General features: G+C 44.6%; 2 protein-coding genes across 3 annotated transcripts; both read right to left on the reverse strand.

Moving 5' to 3' along the window:
* Positions 1 to 1,080: 1,080 nt before the first annotated feature.
* On the reverse strand, positions 1,081 to 4,630 carry LOC127302525 (1-acyl-sn-glycerol-3-phosphate acyltransferase LPAT1, chloroplastic). The gene is made up of 6 exons (XM_051332991.2): positions 4,320 to 4,630; positions 4,040 to 4,219; positions 2,758 to 3,164; positions 2,354 to 2,455; positions 1,944 to 2,261; positions 1,081 to 1,328 (listed from the first exon to the last, which is right to left on the reverse strand). Exons 1-5 carry the CDS (start codon positions 4,396 to 4,398, stop codon positions 2,034 to 2,036), a joined length of 996 nt encoding a protein of 331 aa, XP_051188951.1. The 5' UTR covers positions 4,399 to 4,630; the 3' UTR covers positions 1,081 to 1,328; positions 1,944 to 2,033.
* Positions 4,631 to 5,889: 1,259 nt separating this feature from the next.
* Positions 5,890 to 14,007, reverse strand: LOC127302535 (wings apart-like protein 2). 2 transcript variants are annotated; one of them, XM_051333008.2, is made up of 13 exons: positions 13,346 to 14,007; positions 12,126 to 12,225; positions 11,345 to 11,678; positions 10,975 to 11,087; positions 10,224 to 10,352; positions 10,013 to 10,106; positions 9,864 to 9,908; positions 9,011 to 9,672; positions 7,852 to 8,162; positions 7,555 to 7,693; positions 6,706 to 6,803; positions 6,537 to 6,618; positions 5,890 to 6,381 (listed from the first exon to the last, which is right to left on the reverse strand). In XM_051333008.2, the coding sequence occupies exons 1-13, from the start codon at positions 13,849 to 13,851 to the stop codon at positions 6,298 to 6,300; spliced, it is 2,697 nt and encodes an 898-aa protein (XP_051188968.1). In that variant the 5' UTR covers positions 13,852 to 14,007; the 3' UTR covers positions 5,890 to 6,297. The 2 variants fall into 2 exon arrangements, with proteins under 2 accessions (XP_051188968.1, XP_051188962.1); XM_051333002.2 differs by having other exon boundaries at positions 9,011 to 9,675.
* Between the last annotated feature and the right edge of the window lie 7,127 nt (positions 14,008 to 21,134).

The raw sequence follows: 21,134 nt of genomic DNA on the forward strand, positions 1-21,134 counted from the left end.
TATAATGAATCACCGAGACATAAAACTGATCTTTCACACCTGTTCTAGCAAAAAAAACTGATAAAAATAACATGATTTGGCCACGCTTTAGTCAAGAAATTGGTTAAGATAACATGAGTAGTAGTATCAATGGCCAAAACTAGCTATGACATGAGCCATACCTTGCCAGAATGGGTCCTCCGCCACTGCATGCCCTGGGCAGCAGCCAACACCAGCAGCGCCACCTTAGAGAGGGTCGTGGGGGCTCTATCCTTTTTCATTGGATGATCAAACATTTATCCCATATTGAATGATTTTGTGGAATTTAGTTCCAAAAATATGATTACGCGTGTGTCTTAGCTTTTCTAAAGAAAATATGCAGCTTTTGTTTAGGGGTTTGTTTATGTACCAGTCGACTGAGATTTTGTCTGTCATTTGAGAAAAAATACAACTTGATTCAGTTTTATTTTTCTAGCAGGAAATTGAAATCGCACTTTTTTTGAATCAATAAGTGCAACTAAAGTACTTTTTTGTGGCTGATATTGTAAATCTGTTTAGACGTTGTTCGTGTTTCTGCAAGTTACATTCTCCTTTCTAAAAGTAGGATGTCTACATTTTATTTTTTGCTACAAGTTAAACCTTTTAGAATTTGATCAACTATATATAGAAAAAGTGTCTAATATTTGTAACCACAAATCAACTATAGTTAGAACCATCATAAAGTATATTTTCGTATCATGTTCATTTGGTATTATAGATGATGATATATTTTTCTATATAGTTAGACAAAAAAAAAAATTTACTTTGACCAAAAAACAATAGGCATCTTATTTTTGTTGAGAAGGATGGAGTACATTGCTTTGATGTAAATCCATTATTTTATCAATGTAATCATATCGTTGCTAAGGAACACGCGAACACTGTGCAGCAGTCGCAGACCATGAAGCTTAACAGAGGACGCTGAGCAGAAAAAAAACCACAACATCTAGTGATGCACTGTATGTCGTTCTGAAACGTGTCACTACTCACTTTAAATTCTTGGCTGCTGAATATACACACACAGGAGTAAAAGAAAACCATCTTAATAAGTACTTAAACATCTGAAAAGATATATGTGTCTTTGTTTCCTTTCCTTTCCGGTTTAAAGAATTTGACAACATCTGAATCAAGATGAGTCCGTGTCCACTTATACATCTTCGTAATGTCAAATACAGAACAGGGGCAAAAAAAAAAAAAGGAAGTACATCAAAAAGCCTATTTTACAAGTCAGAACAGTACTCTCGAAAAAAATAAGTCAGAACAGCTAACGATCACAAGTCATTCTTATTCTCCTCCAGCCTCTCTTCATTCTGCAACAAAATAACACCGGCATTCAGCACCTACTGTACTGATGAGCAAAGAACATGAAACCAATATATGGTGTTCACGGATAACATTGCGAAGAGTACATAGTTGAACAAGCAAATCGGTGCATGCATGCAAATAAAATATTTCTGATCTGTAAATTATCCAATGACATAAATAATAAACTAAGATTAGTATGAGTAGATTAAGCAGGCGAAATTCCAAATTTCTGTCAAGCCGATCTTGACTGTAATGATTTTTGCGGGAAGTGTTAAGTTAGTTTAAGTTTCTGCACAGACAAGGGCAGATCAGCTGGATTATTACTTTTAAGAAAATATGTATGAACATACTTCAAAGTCACCTCATATATCTAGTCTTATGCTCAGTCTCATGTCGTGATACTCGTGTCATAGCCTCTATGTGCCTGACACGGCAATTTCAAACCTCTAAATGTGGAACAGAAATTCAAATTGAAGGAGCTTTTCTCTTAAATTTGATGTGCAAATACATCTTATGCGGTGATGCCATTACACTGCATGAACTTATCAGTCAACATTCATATAAGTTACTATCAAGCTTCTCAAAATATCAAAGCCAGTAGATACTACTAGTACTGATACCTGTAAATAAATTGTAAACAATCTTTGCCTTGAGAACCTGGGCCTTGTACTAAGTTCCGTAATCCACTGGTATAAGCAAAATCAGCCACTTTAGTGCACTCCATAACCATGTAGAAGAAGAGTGTCCGCTATCACACTCCTCGCGTTGCTACATAATTTCTCTGCATTATCCCCTTCAACTGGACGGTGAATAATGACCTTTACTGAACCTGAATTAAGATTGCCTTCCATTCCAGGAGGCATCAGCTTCCCTGTCCCAAGAAGAGTAATAGGAATCACAGGAACGCCCGTCTTTGCTGCGACACTAAATGCTCCTCGCTGGGAATAATAATAAAACATCGTTACTTCATGCAATTGGAAGGCAAGAGCATAATCGACATAAAAATACCTCTCATTTTAGGAAACCTAACCTTAAATACACCTAGTTTTCCATCTTTACTTCGAGTGCCCTCCGGAAAGAAAAATACGGATGCTCCCCTTTTCACCAAATCCACACACCGTTTAAGACAGTCCTGAATTCAACATGGAGTACAAGTTAGCAAACAATACAGTAAAAGGAAGACACTGATACATACACATCAGATAACCAATTTTGTGTAGTTATATATTTTTTCAACATTGGCCTGAATGTATAAAACAGAACTATCCATTTCACATAAGACGCCGGAGTTGTGTTAACAAAAATAATAGGGCAAAGAATTACTCAACAACATTTTTTCCAGTTGTACAGGTAATCCAGAACTCTTATTCAATTGCAAGATATTCTAAATGGCAATGTCTGCTGAAAAAGGAAAGGGTGAGGCCAAGGTCATACCAACTGGCTCCTGCTGTCCATACGCCGCAGAGGAATGACACCCAAGAGATACATTGCCCACCCAATAATTGGAATCATAAAGATACTGGTCTTGCTGATAAACTTGAAGCACCTTCCTAGAGTTAGAAGGGTATAGATATCCAAGAAGCTCTGATGGTTCGCAACATAGACAGCGGGGCTAGTATTTGGAGGTAGATTCTCCATTCCCTCGAATTCAAGCTTGTAGAACATGGAAATTGCCAAAGTAGCCCAAATCTTGGCAATGTAGTGCTGAGCCCTCCTGCGGTATCGGTCAAATAAGAGCACAAGTGGATGAACCACGACCATGGCTATAAACAAGACGATCGCCGCGGCAGAAGTCACCATGTAGAAGAAGACCCCTCTGATCCTCGAAACCATTTGCAGGTCTGGTTAAATACATAGAAGTAAGCACAAAGAAATCTAGCTCTACGATTCTCTTTAGTTTGTCAAGCTACATGATTTCAGACTAATTGTAGATTAGCTGGATATGATTTTCCTAATACGCCATATGTTCTAGTAAGTAGGGTGTAGTACTTCTTAAATCACCTGAAACACGACACACACATATAAGGGCATGTACAACGCGGGGCGACAGTGGGGGGCGCTAGGATTATTTTCCTGGACTAGGAGCGGTTGCACTAGCTAATCCTAGCGTCAGGTGCTGCGTCAACGCAAAGATAGGTAGCGGCGCTCCGTTTATGATGAAGTAGAAATCAGAGAAGAGAGGGTGCCAGCTGAAGGCAGTTTAGCAACTGATTTAGCACCCAGGGTTGGAAAGAGACGATGCTTATGTCATTTTAATTAGGTAATGCTGATTTTTTTCTCTATTAGCGTCTAGATAAGCGTCCACCATTGGACATGACCTAAGCTGCTACAAGACACACCGGTATGAGTTGCTACAAGGTTTGCAAAAGGCTTAACAGCTGCTGGTTCACCCTCTGAAATCAACCTAAAAAATATGCCGTCACCTTTAAGTAGGTAGAATTAGAAGTAAGCACTATAAGTCAACAATCCATCATATGATACTTAAACAGTTGGCACAAATAGTTTGATTGCGTCACCTATTTACTAGTACCAAAAATCATCTAGCTGGCGGAACATTAGCAATGGAATAAAACATGCGGGCTCAGAGAATTTTCCTGCGCTCCATAAATTTCATATTGCCACCCGATGCAAGAAAATTCAAGCAGGGGATACGACCACCTGCTTCAGAAGTTGAAAGCATTTCGCTAGCTCTAGAGAGGGGGACGAGGCCGGAAACCTGGGAGCACACGGGACGAATCGCCGGCACCAGCAGCGGCGGCGCCACCGGCGGCGACATACGATCTCGAAGCCGTCCGTCGCCCCCTCCCCTCCTGGATTACTCGCGGTCGCGGGTCGGGGCAGCGGAGCGCCAGGGAGACCCGCCGCGGCCGGCCCTTGACGCCGCCGCCAGCCACCACTGCGCAGAGGAGCGAAGACAGAGACCAAAGCAGATAAGGTTAGGATCGGCTAGCAGCATCGCGGGCGGGGCGAAGCGTCGACACGGGGCGGGGGCGTACCGTGCGCGGCGGAGGGCCCGGCGGCAATGGGCGGCGCGAAGGCGGTGGTGGCCGGCCTCGGCCAGAGGAGCGTCCCCATGTACGGACGCGCTGCGCGGGCGGTAACGATCGGCGGAGAGGCGCGCGGTTCGGCCGGCGAGACGGCGGCGGCGGGGCGGGGACGTGTCGTCAGATCCGCCGGGGACGGCGAGGCGGGGCGGGGCGCGGCGTGTGCGGTGGCGCGCACGTGGCGAACATAACATGGGGTATTTCGGGTTGGGCCGAGACGAGAGTAGAGAATCCGGAGCCGGAGGTGGGGGACGGACAAAGCTCAGCTCCCGTTGAGTGGATAAAGTCGAAGGTGGACTAGACTCGGCGAGCCGGCGGCCGGCGGTGCTTTGTTTCGTCGGTGTTTCCGATGTTCCCTTTTGCACGTTTCGTGGTCTGTTACTCTGTTTCTTTCTAATCTTGTTACGCCGAGTCAGAACAATGTGGAAATATTATCGTTAATTTTTATTTAGGCTAGTTTCTCAGCTAATACCATGCTCAGTTAGATCTTATAACGTTTGATTATATCATAATCGTGCATGTGAGTTGGGTTGCAAATGAGTTTTTTTCAATTGGAAGTGGAGTTGCAAATCTCAGTTGCAAGTGCGAATGCAACTAAGAAAGAAAAAAATCTCCAGACCACTAGATTTGATTCGTGATTCATGCATGTCATCATTTGCAAGATGAGGATTTCTATAGAAAGTATCTAGAATTATATCATACGGGACATTTTTCTATGATGATTATTTAATTTAGGATTGAATCTTGTAGAAAAAAAAAATCAAATGAATTTTTGCACTAGATTTCATAGGAAATCTAACATCCATGCATCTCTTTTTATTCCATCTTGTACTAGATTTCATAGGTTCATAGGTTTTGCACTAGATTTCATAGGTCCATATGTATTCCTGCAAGACTGAAACGGGCATATGGCATTGCAATTCTACATATTCCCTATTCCTACAAAATAAAAAAAATCTATCATACGAATCAAACAGGGCCCGTTACTCTGCTAAGTTGTGATTCTTTTTCTAAAAAATTGGTGTATACAAGAGCTTGTAAAAGAGCACACTTGGTAAAGCACATGCAGATGAATCTGCTTTTGCAATGACTTTATTCTTCTCTTTCATCTTGCAGTTTTGGAATGAATAACACGTCCATTTGTGACTTGATTAAGAGGCAAGATAGCAGCCAAGCAATCACCTTGATGCCAAAGAGAATCATACGCCTATACTCAACTTGTACTCCGGCGTCACTAGGACTGCAATATCCTCTCCCAAAAAAGATCACTTGCAAACTAAGTAATGTTTGACCAAATTTTTATAAAAAAATCATTACCTTGTACAATACAAAATCAATATCTTTACATACATCATGAAATATATTTTTATATGATATCTACATAATATTGTAGTTGTACCTTTTCTAAATTTTGATCAACTTTACTGAGATTGACAAAAAAAAAACATGTCTTATTCATTGGAACGGAGGGAGTACAAACCAAAATGAATATTGTCTATTGTCATAAAAGCAGAAACCATAATGGCATGGAGACAGCAAATTCTATTATAGTCAGATTTAGGCATCTGTGGTCACTGTTGGTGCTAGTACAGATTACAATATTTGTGGAACAGCCGAATAACCAAAACAGTACACACACTACATTCCCTATCATGTTATGTTACATTCAATTAAATGGCCTAAGAGAACTACCACAGTACATGATCTGAGAGCTGGGAGGAGGAACGCACAAAACAGAGGAGGAGCAACAACAACAGGGGACAAAAGAAAAATAGCAAAAGAATGACACCATGGTTAGCTCCCAAGCCCACTGCAGGTCAGACAGTCAGTCAGACTCCACCCATCTGCAGCGCCCCAGGGGACGAGGAGGAACACTCGTGTATGCCTTAGCTGCAAAGTCAGTCTGTACAAATACCCATTCACCATTCTATCATCCTAGTTTGCATTTGTTGATAACTTCTGTAACAGCTGAGTGCGTTTCATCTGTCATCATATTAAGCTGCAGATGAAACGCCTGCACGAAACAAAATATGGTGGGTTAACAGCCAATCTTACGTAGCCGCATATAAATCAAAACATGTGTGAAAATACCGAGAGAACAAATTAAGCTTCGTAGATACAAAGTGCATAGAAGATTAAGATTAACATCTACAGGACATTGAGACGTACCACAAATTTCTCTAGCGCAGGCACAAGAACTTTTAAGCTGTTATTTGGAAGGCAACTGGAAATGGCTCCTCGAACCTTCATGCTGTTGCAGCAGACAGACAAGTTCAGAAGTTAAAACACCATTGAGGCCTGGACCATAATGAAACATTAGGAAGTACAGATCACCAACCTTTCTATCGAAAGAAAACCAAGCAGGAGGGCGGCATAGGCCTCCACGATCATCATTTCAGCTTCTCGTGCTCCTTGCATCAAAGACTCTTCATCATCCTGCTTGTTTATAAGGGGCAGTCAATCAAATGATCTATAGAAAACAACAGAATATGCTTGCTAGTCGCTAGGTAGAAAGGTTCTGATATACTACATCTAAAGGCATACACTGCATTCAAATCAAAGATCCCCCAAAATGCTTAACAACAGGATGTACTGAATTATGGTTTGAAATGGAATGACTATGTCTATGCATGGTCGTTTAGTCAACTAACAGGATTTGAAAGCCCATAAAGATAATCATATGAGTGAGCTAGACAAAACTGACAATGGGCACTAAATGGCAGTCGGGCATGAATGGCATTATACAAAACTCTCTCCGCTCTAAAATGTAAGGCATATAATTTTCATCAAAAGTCAAAAGATTTCTAAGTTCGACCAAGTTTACAGAAATCAATATCTAATACCAAATCAATATATCCACCATGAAATCTATTTTTATAGTGTATTTACTCAATATTGTACATGTTAATATCTTTCTATGCATTTGATCAAACTTAGAAAACTTTGAACTTTAAAAAAACGTATACTGCTGAATGGAGAGAGTATGCATTAGTTTACACTTCATGAATTCTTTTCAAAACTAAGTGTTCACTATGCTGCTGACCTATGCCGTCAAACAAATGGTACTTTGGAAGCAAAGGGCAGGTAATAAATATCTAGCTTTACCTTGTTAATTGTTTCATTGTTTGAATGTATAAAATAGCTTTACTGTGTTTGAATGTAAAGAAAAATTTAAGGTCAGAATTACCGGTGATATAGGTGCAGAAGCTTCCGCGGAACCTTGACTTCCTAAGAAAATTGAACAGAGGAGTGGTATAACATCCCTCTGTGCCTTTTCACTCCGTGAGGGTAGATCAACAGAAACACGGGCAGATGCAAGCCGTACCCTGTAGCCAGGTCATGAAAGAAGAGTCATTTAGAACTAGAAATGTCATCATTCATTAGTTGGGATACATAACTGCGGCCCCTGACCCCAATGAACTGGCAGAACAGTAACCCCAGGCATGAATCGAACAAATGGAAAGGAAGAAAGTAATGAGCTTACCTATTAAGGCTATCTTTCTCCACGAGATTTACAAGCAAGCCCAATATGGCAACCAGAAAATCAAGCTCGTGATCTCGCAGTTGCATAGCTTTAACTTGGCGTGCTTTGTGGTCCTCGGAATAGGTCAGGTCTTGTCCAAGATCAACATCTCGGTCAGAGGACACTCGTTCTTTCGTTTCATAGTTCTTGTCTATGGAGAAATCAAATGAAGGGAAATGCTTGATGATCAAGGAGGCCATGGTGTTAAGTCCACCACATGATGCAATATGTTCACAACCAGATGGGTTGTCATTTGCTAAGTTCATAAGAACCTTCCAGAAAAACAAAGGAAAATCAGATATACGTCATTGCAAAACACAAATAACCTTTTCTATCATAAAATACAATCCATCAGCTGTGAAAATGTTTCACCAGTGCCCAGCAAATAAAAGGAGCAACTGGGACTAGACCATGTAGACAGCTATAGTATTATTTTTTTAATGATAAGATAAAGGTGCACACAATCTTTCATCAAATATCCTACTAAGGAGCAGAAAATGATAAAGACAGACAACAATTATTCAAAAGATCTCACATATACTGTCACCAAATACAATATAATGGCACACATGCCTAGGCCTACAGTCAGCGCAAGCTTGAGACAAGATCAAACACTAGCTTAGGCATAGACTTACAAAATAGCTTATCGTCACACTTAATATTTAATAACGAAACATAACCTTAATGTTACTATAAGCTTACAGAAGCATGGTCAGTTTAATAAGCTTATTGCATTTTTTAACAGCCTTTAGTAAATAAGCCTGAGACAGCTTAAAATCAACTAGAGCAATGCCAAATTAAGTCAAACAGCCAACACAAATTGAACTCTGACTTCAGCATCAGACTCAGCCCACTGCTCGAGCATGCATGATATAAAGCAGATATAATGGCGCATTTGTCTTGATATTCCTTTCTTTAACTTCTAACCAAGATGCCACACATCCAGTTTAACAAACAGTAAGTATGTGGTATATACAATAGTGAAAGTCCCCTCAGTGCATGCAATTATATAACTTCACACAGGGAACAAATTTGCTAAAAGGTTTAACAAAATATACTAAACACTCGCAAATGAACTTCCATTTCCAGGTGTCAGCCGACAAAAATAATACAAGCTTACCTTAATTGACGCCAGAAGGCATTCTTCCAAAAGACTGGACTCATCATCAACATTAGAAGGGGATGTTGAACCCAATTGATGATTATCTTCAGGTTGACATGATTCCTGAGTTCCAATGGCCGCAATCTCACAATCTTCTGATAGTTTCTCATTTGCTGATTTTGCTTGACGTCCCTGGGATGATTTCTTTTTTGAACCAAATAGCCCCCAATTTAAAGGCTCCTGGTCAACATCATCAAATGCAAAAGGATCACTACCACTACCAGTGCTCAAATCACTGTTGCCATTTTCAGATAGACGCCTTCGTTTTGCCACTTCTCTGGAGGTTCCATCAGAATTTGGTCCTGTTATAGAAACCCATCCACTTGACCCTCTAACAGGGTTGGCTTTACCACGATCCTTTCTTATATTGAGCTTCATACCAACATCATTGCTGTGCTTTTCACCTAATGAACCACTTGATACCCTGTTACTTGAAATAGACTGGGAACAATCGAGCGTCATTTGTGACAGGCCAACATCACTACTAGAAGATATAGAAATATGAGAAACATCTGATTTGGCAGATGCGCAATTTTGGCGTTTCAGGTTCAGCGAAAGGTTATTTATCTTTGAGTTCTTGCACTTGTCAGTACCATTCAACGAAATTGCACCCTTGCTGTCTGCTGCACAATACAAATTCGAACATTAAACCATATTAAACTTTTTTCTATGTCAACAGAAGTTGACCAGCATACTTTTGTGTATAGGGTACAGTTGTGCACATGCACTATAGCCTAAGTGCCCTTGAAATTTATTGCTCCACCCAGAGGATATTATGGGTCATAGATATAATCTTTGTCAGATTTTTTACCTGTGCTGCTCGAAGCAACTGAAGAATTTTGAAGGAGAGACAGAACTGCAGTGAAGGAGAATAGCCATGAGATCGGAAATTGTCAAAGTGTGCGTTGAACATTACATTACACGGGAATAGAAAAATATTGAAATATCAAGCAGAATTACCTGATAATGATTCAATAATACTGATAATAACACCAACAAGAGAAAGTGGAGAGCCTCTAGGACTCAGTCTTCTACTCATGCTAAGCAAGTGGACCTGCAAGGATCAGAAGGAGCCGGGAGCAAATTAAGCAGTAGGACATGGTAATACTATCTATCACGGCGCAGAACTGACAAGTATAATAAACTGAACTTACAAGATATCAAAAATTACCTTGTTATCGTAACTTAAAAACGTTGCATTCTCTAAAATCTTCAAACATTTCAAGAGGAGCGCAGCACTTTCCAAAGATGTTCCTTCTTTTATGTCCAAGGACAGAATGGATGCATCCTTTACAATTCTCTGATAAACAAGATTTCACAGCAGTCAGCAGAAACATATTACCAAAGCATCCATTTAACTGAAGCAGTGTAATATGAAAAGCATTTTGTATGCAAAATGGGCAAAACGGTATTGCAAATAATTCACTATGGGAATAGAAAATATACAGATCAGGACCCCCAGGCAATAATCTATACGGATAAGAAATATGGCAAGTGGCTTCAATTTACTTAAGTCTCAAAGAAAGGCAAGTGTTGCTAGAAACTGCAGCATTCAACAGATCGCAATGTCTCTATGCCAAGTTATCACGTAACCATTACAGGTTCAAAATTCAAAAAGAGTATTGCTTAGCATGGCAGTGTATCCAGCACGTTATTCATGAATCGCTGCAATGCTTCATTTAGGATCAACAATTTTCATTTGGAGAAAAATTCCACAGCATAATTCTGTGCACTAGCGAAGTTCTAATGTACAGCTTCAAGCATGTCGGAGCTTAAAATGTACATATTACAAAGCATGCAACCATCTTTCAGCATTGTAACAGAATAACAATGACAGAGTGTTGTTCATGTAAGCTTTTGCCGAAGGACAATTTACCATAAAACACATTGACGAAATAAACAAAACATAAACAAGATCTTACCTCCAGTGTCGAATGACAATCTATCATAACATCAAAAATATTATCAAGACCACCTGACACCCTTAATGTTTCTTTAAAATCTCCTCCAACTCTAGACACCTTGTCAGAAGTCTCTGAAAATATAAACATTTGAAAATGAGAAATATTTTGGTCATGGTAACAAAAAGTTACTGCTAGTATATATGGACTCAAACTATGCAAAACAGATGTATTCAGAATTGAAAATCAAAAGCAACTGAATCAAGGGCTAGGCAAATTCCTGAAGCTGTGAACATGCAATGCTTAACTTGTGAATTGATAGCGCATTTGGTTTGCAAATGCTACAATGGCAGTCATAATCATGATGAAGAAATTGATTAAAAAACCTTACCCTCTAATGCAACGCCAGACAAGCATGCCTTTTCCATTGTCAACAAAGCAAGCCATTTTGAACATAATTGCGGCCTCGATGTTCTCCTGTCATCCTTGCCAAGTGGCTTGATTTCCTTACAACCTAAGAGGATTTCTTCAACTTTTGAAATGATATCCTCTGAACTGGAATCAGAATCCTTATTTGAGCCATTGAGCATTGTAACTTTACTGATTCCAAGAAGTTTGGAACCTATAGATGGTGCTTTGGCATCAATAGCATCCACTGGAGGGTTTAATAATTTAAGAAGAAACTGGATACAGGATTCTGAATCTAGCAAATGATTGTCTTGTACCTGAATAACAGGAAAGGGGAAGATTGGTCATAAGGAAAACTGCAGCTAAAGGAATGATCATCAGAACTCAGAAGTACTAAAGAGCAGCAACTGTTGGGGAAAAAATCACATTCAACGAGCAACATTTGTTAATTTTCAAATTAAATAATTGAAAATCTGATTACAAATAACCATACTAGCTGGACTTTTGAATTATATGAAGTTCACTGTCAATAAATATGAAAAATAATGCATAGTGTTGCTAAAATTATTTTACTTTTATCGCACATTAATATTGAGAAAGAACATGAAAGCTTCTCCTATAAAAACAATGTAAAAACACAGAAAATGAATTCGTCACAACATGATATCTGAGTGATTTGTGAGAATAGAATACTCTATATACATAGCACGGCAAGCAGCATGTACAGCATATCATCTGGTGGTTCGGGATTAAGAGGTACTCACATCACTTGCCAAAACAAATAAAAGAGCTGCTGCTGCAACACCGAGGGGAGGATCATCGATGTTAAGAACCAAAACATTATCGATAATTTGCTGCACCAATCTACAGGATATTAAGAAAAAGGCACTTGTGAGTAAAAACTAACACAGGAAACATGTAAGATTTAAGGAAGAAAAACGAAATGGAACACTGTTGTCTGTAAAGTTGTGGTATTGATTTTGGCACTTGGAGATGTACTGAAATTCAACTGAATAGTAAAGATAAATATACATGCCTGATTACATATAAAAACAATTTATTCCCAGAGAATTTATTTTGAGCACAACATGGTGATAATTAGTCGACTAGGCAATTATCCGCATCTGCAAGCTCTTAATAATTCTACATGACCTTCAGTAACCCTAAAACAGAGCGCGATGGTGGTTTGAAGGCCAAAGGTGGTTTCTTTCCAAGATAAGCCCCAATTCTTGACCCTTAATCGCACGAAATCCCAATCTTTCAACCCACAGGAAGCCCCAATTTCATAACCCTAACACGAGGTCAAAGATTGGCCCCGAACAAGAAGAAGAGCAAGAACCCAATTGTTCTTCTTTACTGAGCGCCCAAATGTTGGTATAATACTGAGTTAAGGAGTGAAACGTTGGTGTTTTTCCCAGCTCAAATAGGTAGCAACTTTACATGTTTAATAATACAATGTTGGTTTGAAAAGTGAAGACCTTGTTGGACAGAGGAGAAATGGCAAGTTTGAGTTCAAAGAACAGCCTTTATACCAAGAATCTTCTACAGATATATCTATAGGCCCAGGCAATCCTAATTCAATAGGGAAGATACTATTGTATACATTTCCAAGCACTCACGAAGCAGACTGCTAGAAATGCAAAAAAAACTAAGCGCACACTCCTTAAACCCAGTCGTAATAGTCATGTCAGAAGCACAAAATGGTGATAATTAGTCGACTAGGCAATTATCGGCATCTGCAAGCTCTTAATTGTACATGACCTTCAGTAACCCTAAAACAGAGCGCGCTGGTGGTTTTGAAGGTGAAAGGTGGTTTCTTTTCAAGATAAGCCCCAATTCTTGACTCGTACAAAATCGGAATCTTTGGACCCACAGGAATCCCCAATTTCGTAACCCTAACAACACGAGGTCAAGATTGGCCCCGAACAAGAAAAGGAGAGCAAGAACCCAATTGCAGAGCGCAAGAAGAGAGCGGCGTACTGACCCCTGAGCCCGTAGGGTGCGTCGGTGCGCGGCGGAGGCGCAGATCCCTAGCAAGCTGAGCATGCTGGCGCGGCGCACCCGCCTGGGCGCGGTGGGCCGCATCCCGTCGAGCGCGAAATTGACCTCGTCGACGCTCTCCATCATCTCCCCGTACTCCTCGGCCTCCATGAGCGTGGCGGTGGCGGCCGGCTCGGGGTCCGCGCGCGCCCCTTTTCTTGCCCCCCTCCCGCGCCGCCGCGGGCCGTCTAGTAGGAGGGAGGGGGGCGGCGGCTGGTGCGTGGGCGGGTCCTCGTCGAAGTCCCACATGGAGGAGGACTCCTGGGACGCCGGGAAGGGCTGCGAGGAGGAGGAGCCCAGCAGCGGGAGGTCGTCGTCGTTCCCATCCCCGGCGTCGAAGTCGAAGGCGTCCTGCGAGGACGAGAGGCCGCGCGGCTCCCCTCCGGCGCCGGCGCCGCCGTCGGAGGAGAAGGAGGAGCGGGATCTGCGGCTGTAGGTGCGCACGATCATGGCGACTGGCCGCTGGTGGTGGTGCTGCGAGCTGCGGCTCCGCGCATACGGGGTGGAGAGAGAGAGAGAGAGAGAGAGATTTGGGCCTAGTCTGGTTTTCGAACGTTTTGCTGTGTGCGCTGCGCCGGGTTGCGGCTGGCTGATCCGGATTTCGGGATTTTTTTTCACTTTGTTCTGAGACGGGACTGGAGCTGGAGCTGGGGATTTGGGAGAGGAGGTATTTTCCTTCGGGAATGCGGTGGGGGGGCTCGCTGGAGGGTGGGCCCCCGGTGGTTTGTTCTAGTACGTTTTGCCCTTTTGCTCTCTTGGTCACAACATCTCCACTCGTCCCCCGACGAGCCCCCGAGCGACGTTTTTTCCATCCGGACGGCGAAATTCGGCTCAGTCGCGCCCCCGGTTCCTCGTTTTCGTCCGGATTTGGCCCTTCATCCATCCGGCGAGCCCACGCCATCCCCGGCCCCCCGGGGCGCGCTCGGGGACTCCGGACGAAAGATTTTGGCGCGAAACGTCATGTGGACCCGCGTAGTCGGCGACTGGAAAACCAAATCCTGTCGATTTTCCCTCCAATTTGCTTGCATATCCCCATTCCCTCCAATTTGCTTGCATATCCCCATTCTCTCCCGCCGAAATTCCCCAATCTCCTCGTCTTCCAGCTCCAGTTCCCGGCGGCGTCTTCTCGTCCACCACCACTCTCCTCCTCGTCTTCTCGTCCACCGCAATGCCGTCGAAGGCGCCGGCGAGGAAGATGCGGGCGAAGAAGACGAAGCCGCCGGGCATGTCGAACGCCGAGTGGGCGGCGGACGAGAAACGGCGCGAGGTGGAGACAAGCGGCAGGGCGGAGAGGGTGAAAAAAGCCGCCGCCAAGAGGGCGGCGGCGGCGGCCCGGGACGAACAAGCGAGGATGATCAGCATGGCCATGAGCGGCGGCAGCATGTTCCTCGGCCAATGGCCGACGCAAGGTACAACCGGTTCTCGTCGTCCTTCTCCCCTTCGCCGTACTCGTCGTCGCCGACCGCCGTGTTCCAAGAGGGCGCCTACGTCCAATCGTCCGAGTCCACGCCGTCGCCGCCCGAGCTTGACGTCGGCGGCGGCGATTCGAGGGCACCTCGCCGGCCATGCGACGAGGGCCGCTCGCGTTCGGTGCGATGGCGGCGCCGAACGAAGAGGAGATCCACGAGATGATCACCTCCGACTCCGCCGCCGCCGCTGCGAGCCCGGGGTTTTCATGGCCGCCGCCGTGCGTGCCGGGTTCTTCACGCAAGAGGAGCGAGAGGGCGACGGCCGCCGTGGCGGCGCGCAACGAGCATCGGGAGGATGTTGCCGACGGAAGCCAAGCCGTCGAAGAAGAAGACGAGGAAGAAGAAGAGCCAACACAAGCCGCCGCCAACCTGTCGAAGGGGAAGAAGAAGAGGAAGAAGGACTCGCCGCCTGCCGAACCGCGTATCAAATGGACGCCGAAGGAAGAGGAGTGCCTCGTCGAAGCTTGGAAGACCGTGTCCACGAACGGCATAATCGGGGCCAATCAGTCGTTCGACACATGCGGCTTCGAGTGAAGCGGGCGTACGAGGAGCGCAAACTCGTCGATCCCTACTTCAACAAGACGAACATGAACGTGTACCGGGAGACAAGGCAATGGCCACCCATTGGGGGATCATGCGAGACGGCGTGCGGCAAATGGCACGGCATACGGGAGGAGTGCGACAAACGGCCGATCGGCGGCCACGACTTGGAGCAAAAGGTATGCTCCGTCGACCCTGCATCACCGAGGTACATCGTCGTTAGGCGACCCGTATCGCCGTGCTCTTTTTCCCAGCGCCGAGCTTTGGACATGTACACGGACGACACCGGCATGCAGTTCAAGTTCCTCAACGTCTACGCCCGCCTCGAGAACTGCGAGAAGTGGAAGGAAGTCCGCACGACCCTCTCGAAGAGCAAGACCGAGCAGTACAACCCCGACGCTCTGGCGGCTTGCGCGGCGGAAGGGCGCCCTGAACTCGGCCAGAAGAAGCTCAAAGAGCTCAAAAAGACGGGCAATCCCGCCGACAGGATGCAGGCGTCGATCGACAAGTGCTGGGCCGACTTGAGGTCGCACGCCGACGGGAGGAACGACAAGTTCGACGGCAGGTGGCGGGAGATGCTCGCCAACCAAGGCGTCCGGATCGCCCTGCTGAAGACGACGGCGGCGGCGAAGAAGAGGAACACAGACTTGGCGTTCCTCATGGGCGACGGCGACATGGAACTGATGGACGAGGAGACGAGGAATTGGTACCAGGGCCACCGCAGCGACATCCTCCGAGCCACTCCGGCCAGTCCTTTGTCGTCTCCGCCGGCTCCTACCTCGTCTACCTCACCATCTACCTCGTCGACTGCGGCTGCTTCGACGTCCACTGCCGCTGCTTCATCGTCGGCCGCCGCAGCCGCTTCGGCCACGGCGTGTGAGGAAACTGGTCCGTCGGACACCGCCGTGCCGGCCAGGACTGCCGACGAGCCTGTCTCCGTGTAATTTCCCTCCGATCGCCGATCTGTGGCTGATCCTTTTGCTCCTTTTGCCGATCAACTGGCCGTACTTGTAGCGCGGGACGGCGATTTGTTTGAATTTAAACTCTATCCGCCGAACTCCGGGTGGACGAATGGAAATACGGTACTCCCCACGACTTAATTTCGTCCAATCCGGCGGTTGTTTCGTCCGGATTTGGGCGTGGGGAGCGCCAACGAGTGGGGATGCTCTCACAACATCTCCAGCCGTCTCCCCAAAAGGGTTTGAGTGCACCGGATCAAAAAAGTTTTCCAGCCGCGTGTCCTAAGGGCATCTTCAGCGGCGCGACGCATTTTAGCGTCCGCGCGCGTTCGTTTGCGTCTGCTGAAATGGTCGAAATCGATCGAGCGTCCGTTTGTCGGGGTGGCTCCAGCGGCACGACGTATTTTTTTTGGACGAATCATTTTTTTAATACAATTTACATAGCTCAAACATGAAAAAAAAAACTAACGCCTACTGCTGCTCCTCGTCGCTGTCGAGCACGATGAGCTCTGGTATCACCCACGGCTAGTTGCCATCCGAGGGAGCGTACACCGGGCGCGCCGGAGGTGGAGGCGCCCAGAGCTGCGGTTGTGGCGGCGGTGGAGGCGCCCAGAGCTGCGGCTGTGGCGGCGGTGGAGGCGCCCAGGGATATGGTTGTGGCGGCGGTGGAGGAGGCGCCCAAGGCTGTGGCTGTGGCGGCGGTGGAGGAGGCACCCAGGGCTGCGGCTGTGGCGGCGGTGGAGGAGGCGCCCAGGGCTGCGGTTGTGGCGCCACCGAATCCTGTAGTGCCAGTCGAAGGGCTTCATCCTCCGACAGGCCCGGCGGCATGACGTTGGTGGCGTACCGGGGCAGCGGCGGCTACACAGGCGCGTTGTTCTCGGAGACGAGGACGCCGAGCTTCGCCATCTCGTCGTCCGTCATGTTCTCCGGGAACTCGAAAACGCGGCCCTCCGCCACGGCCTGCTGCCATTTGTGGAAGACGGCCGCGACGTAGTCGTCGCTGTCGTCCTTCACCTCCTCGTTATGGTACACGAGCGCCTCGATGTAGTCGTCCTCGTCGTCGTAGGTGGCGTAGGCGAAGTCGTCGTGGTCGTCGCGGTCGTCGTCGTCGTTGTGCTGCGCGCTGATACATCCAAAACGTATCTACTTTCCCGAACACTTTTGCTATTGTTTTGCCTCTAATTTGTGTATTTTGGATGCAACTAACACGGACTAACGCTGTTTTCAGCAGAACTGCTCTGGTGTCTCGTTTTTGTGCAGAAATCCAACTTTCAAATAAATCCTCGGAATTTATGCAGAAGGCCCTATTTTCCCAGAATATTGGCGGAGCCAGAAGGGCAAGCCAGGTGGAGGCCCGAGGGCCCCACACCATAGGGCGGTGCGGCCCAGGAGGGGCCCGCGCGGCCCTACTGTGTGGCGGCCTCGGTCAGCCCCCGACGCCCTCCTTCGGACTATTTATTGCCTTCGACCTAAAAACGCACGGGGAGAAGTCGAAGTCGCCAGAAAGCCTCCAGAACGCCGCCACATCACGAAACTCCGTCTCGGGAGCCAGAAGTCTCCGTTCTGGCACTCCGCCGAGACGGGGAATTGGAGGAGATCATCGCCATCATCATCACCGACGCCTCTCCATCAACCAGCCATGTTTCCCCCATCCATGTGTGAGTAATTCCCCCGTTGTAGGCCGAAGGGGATGGTAGGGATTGGATGAGATTGGTCATGTAATAGCATAAGATTGTTAGGGCATAGTGCCTAGTGTCCGTAATTGGTACTTTGATGATATTGTTGCAACTTGTTATGCTTAATGCTTGTCACTAGGGCCCGAGTGCCATGATCTCAGATCTGAACATGTTATTATTTCATCATGATATTCATTGTTTATGGTCTTACCTGCAAGTTGTATACACATGTCGTTGTCCGGAACCAGTGGCCCCGAAGTGACAAGAATCGGGACAACCGGAGGGGATGGTAGTGATGTGAGGATCACATGTGTTCACGGAGTGTTAATGCTTTTGTGGTGACCCAGCGTACCACTGCATGGTGTAGTACACAAGTCGTTGACATAACACAAGTGAAACACCGTTCCACCCATATTACATCTCTCAGAGTGGTACAACAGAAACATATGCGAGTCCAAGGTATGCCTATAGAAGTACACACGAACTGTTTACATAAGATCCACACAGCCTCCTACTTTACAGTGAGGTAAAACTTCAAATAAAGCTCCAGAAGAACGACTCGTAGTCTATCTTATAGCTAACTCAAGTTTAAGAGCTAATTGGCTTGCTATAGAACTCTAGCTACTTAGGTACTAGGATTAGGGAAAGGTTCCCTTCTATCACTAGTCTAGGTTTCCATTATAGCTGATGCAGAAGTTGACTCCATTGACTTCTTTGATTGGATTCTTCATCTTGTTGCAGTTGACTCCTCTGTCTTCGAGTTCCACGGTAGTTTCTCCTTCAGTGCCATGATCTAAGAAGGGGGTTCAAACGAGATAGAATGAGTACGAGCGTACTCAGCAAGTTCATATTAGGAAATATGTGTATCATGCACTAGCTACAGCCATAGACCAGAAAGTCATAGGCCAATGCAAGTTTTCATAAATATTTTTTCAAAAGGTTTATTTTATTCTGAAAACTATGCCCGTCAGTCTTCACAGGTTGACTAGAACTTCGTGGAGTTCCTTTCCTGCCGCGTTCGCAGTTTCCTTCCCGGAACAGGGAGTGACAGTCACAATTCTTGATACCCTCTGCAGAGGTGCGTTACTTTACCCCACAAGAGATCTTAACCATGTTGCCGGCCGAGAGTATGTCCTTAGCTCGTCCACACTTCCTTTGGTGTGAGGCCCAGTATAAGATCCAAGCCAATCACTGCCTTCTCCGCGACCCTGCAAACCCACCCTTTTGTCCAACCGTACACCTCCAGTAGACTTCCCCCGATAATACGGCTTTACTCATGGTGTACTCCGGACAATCCATCATAGATCGTAGAGCTTATCATCACTAATGGATGGGGATTTAAAAGGATTTCCCAACCTATTGCGGCAGTGCCTCCAGCACCCCACCGGCTCTCCGATCCGTTGGCGTGCAGAAGGGAAAAGATACAGCTGACTTCCCCAGAGCCATTATAGATCTTATGGATAACGCGATATGTACGGCGCTAGAATCACTGGACGGCATTGGTAATTAATCCTAGGGTGATATAACCCATTGCAATGGAACCTCCACCATATCAACACATACCATGGTTCCATTGCCCACCACATAGTCATATTCATAATTGTAAAATAATACTTTGCTTTTCAATGCATGAGTGATAAGTATAGTACTTTGCATATAATTTGATACAAATAATCAAATGACATGAGCAAGCGATGAACTTGCCTTTCTTGACTGCAAGATTATGCAGGCAAAAGCTTCGATACGTGATAACTCCAAATTCTGAAATACCATCATCGTCCGGTAAGGACAATGTTTAAAGAACGAGCAAAGATGCTATAATGCATAGTATGAGATGCAATCGTCCCGAGCGTAACCTAACCTCGATGATTTAGGATGGATGAGTTGTAAAGATTTCTTTAGGGTTGGTTGCACTTTTAGAATGGTTCTCAAACAAGGTTCTTATTAGGGTTTGGTTTTATTAGCATCATAACCAAGTGATGTAAGACGTCATAACAATCATACACATAAAGAATAGTGGTGGAATAGTATGTAAAGAACAGTTGTCAATTTTATGTTCTACAGAACATGGTTAATGATTACTTGCATTATACTTCAAAAGAAGAACTTTTGAAGAACATGTTAATTAAGAAATAATGAGTATTTCAAAGAAGGATTAAGGCTCCTAAGGTTTGATTGGCATTTGTACTTCAAAAGAATAACTTTTGAAGAACAGGTTAAATAAGAATATGAACTACTATATATAGGTGCTATGGCTTTCTAGGGTTTACTATTGGATTCCTTTAGTTTCACTAATAGGAACTAGTTGGTTCTTAATTTGGATTGGGGTTTCTATATAGCAAGTATTGGTAAGGTTATTACTATGGTTTCCCATATACATCATATCAAAGGATGGTTATTTAAGATGGTTCTATAAATTAGCTATTAGGGTTTACTATGGTTTCACAATTGCTTTACTAAATAGTCTCTAATGGTTTCTAAGCTAAGTGGCTTATTATTTCCTAAGTAGGTTTTAGTGTAATAGGAGCATGTGTTGTGAATTGCTACACAAGATTGGTACTAGGGTTTATCATTATGGTTCTACTAGGGTTTGATGGTTGAGGTTGATCCTAATGGTGTGATACTAAGTATGATAATCAGTGGTGCTAATATATTAACAAGCTAGGGTTTATACCTAGGTGATACTAGTGAATCATATAGGTTTTAATTAAGAACAGGAACATGAAATGACAAGCTCATGTGAATTGGTTTTATGTTGATGGATCATGATTATGCATTCATTGGTTACTTATCAAGGTTCTAAAAAGTAAAGTTGAAACACATGATCACATGTGATAAGTAACTAGGGTTTTAGAGTTACTACTAAAGTGTAATGATCACATGGATTAAATCCTTAGGGTTTTAGGTTGGTAACTACTATGGATGAACACATGAAATAATGGGATCAATGTCTTACTTAAATTGAAACTAGGGTTTCTAAATTATGGTACAACTCCTAGAATGCTGATTAATAATAGAGTTGTGGTTACTAATTACTTTAAAACAACATTAGTAATGGTGTAACACTTTATTAATTTTCACAAGAATTA

This window comes from Lolium perenne, chromosome 1 (genome assembly GCF_019359855.2).
Source record: "Lolium perenne isolate Kyuss_39 chromosome 1, Kyuss_2.0, whole genome shotgun sequence".
NCBI classification, from domain to species: domain Eukaryota; kingdom Viridiplantae; phylum Streptophyta; class Magnoliopsida; order Poales; family Poaceae; genus Lolium; species Lolium perenne.

Excerpts from the sequence above, each read along its gene's own strand:
- LOC127302525 (XM_051332991.2), bottom strand. The coding sequence starts at position 4,398 with ATGGGGACGCTCCTCTGGCCGAGGCCGGCCACCACCGCCTTCGCGCCG. Across the intron at positions 2,456-2,757 it reads TGGACAGCAGGAGCCAGTTG|GACTGTCTTAAACGGTGTGT; the intron begins GTATGACCTTGG and ends TGTTGAATTCAG. Across the intron at positions 2,262-2,353 it reads GAAAACTAGGTGTATTTAAG|CGAGGAGCATTTAGTGTCGC; the intron begins GTTAGGTTTCCT and ends TATTATTCCCAG.
- LOC127302535 (XM_051333002.2), bottom strand. The coding sequence starts at position 13,851 with ATGATCGTGCGCACCTACAGCCGCAGATCCCGCTCCTCCTTCTCCTCC. Across the intron at positions 11,679-12,125 it reads TATTTGTTTTGGCAAGTGAT|GTACAAGACAATCATTTGCT; the intron begins GTGAGTACCTCT and ends CCTGTTATTCAG. Across the intron at positions 10,353-10,974 it reads ATTGTCATTCGACACTGGAG|AGAATTGTAAAGGATGCATC; the intron begins GTAAGATCTTGT and ends CTTGTTTATCAG.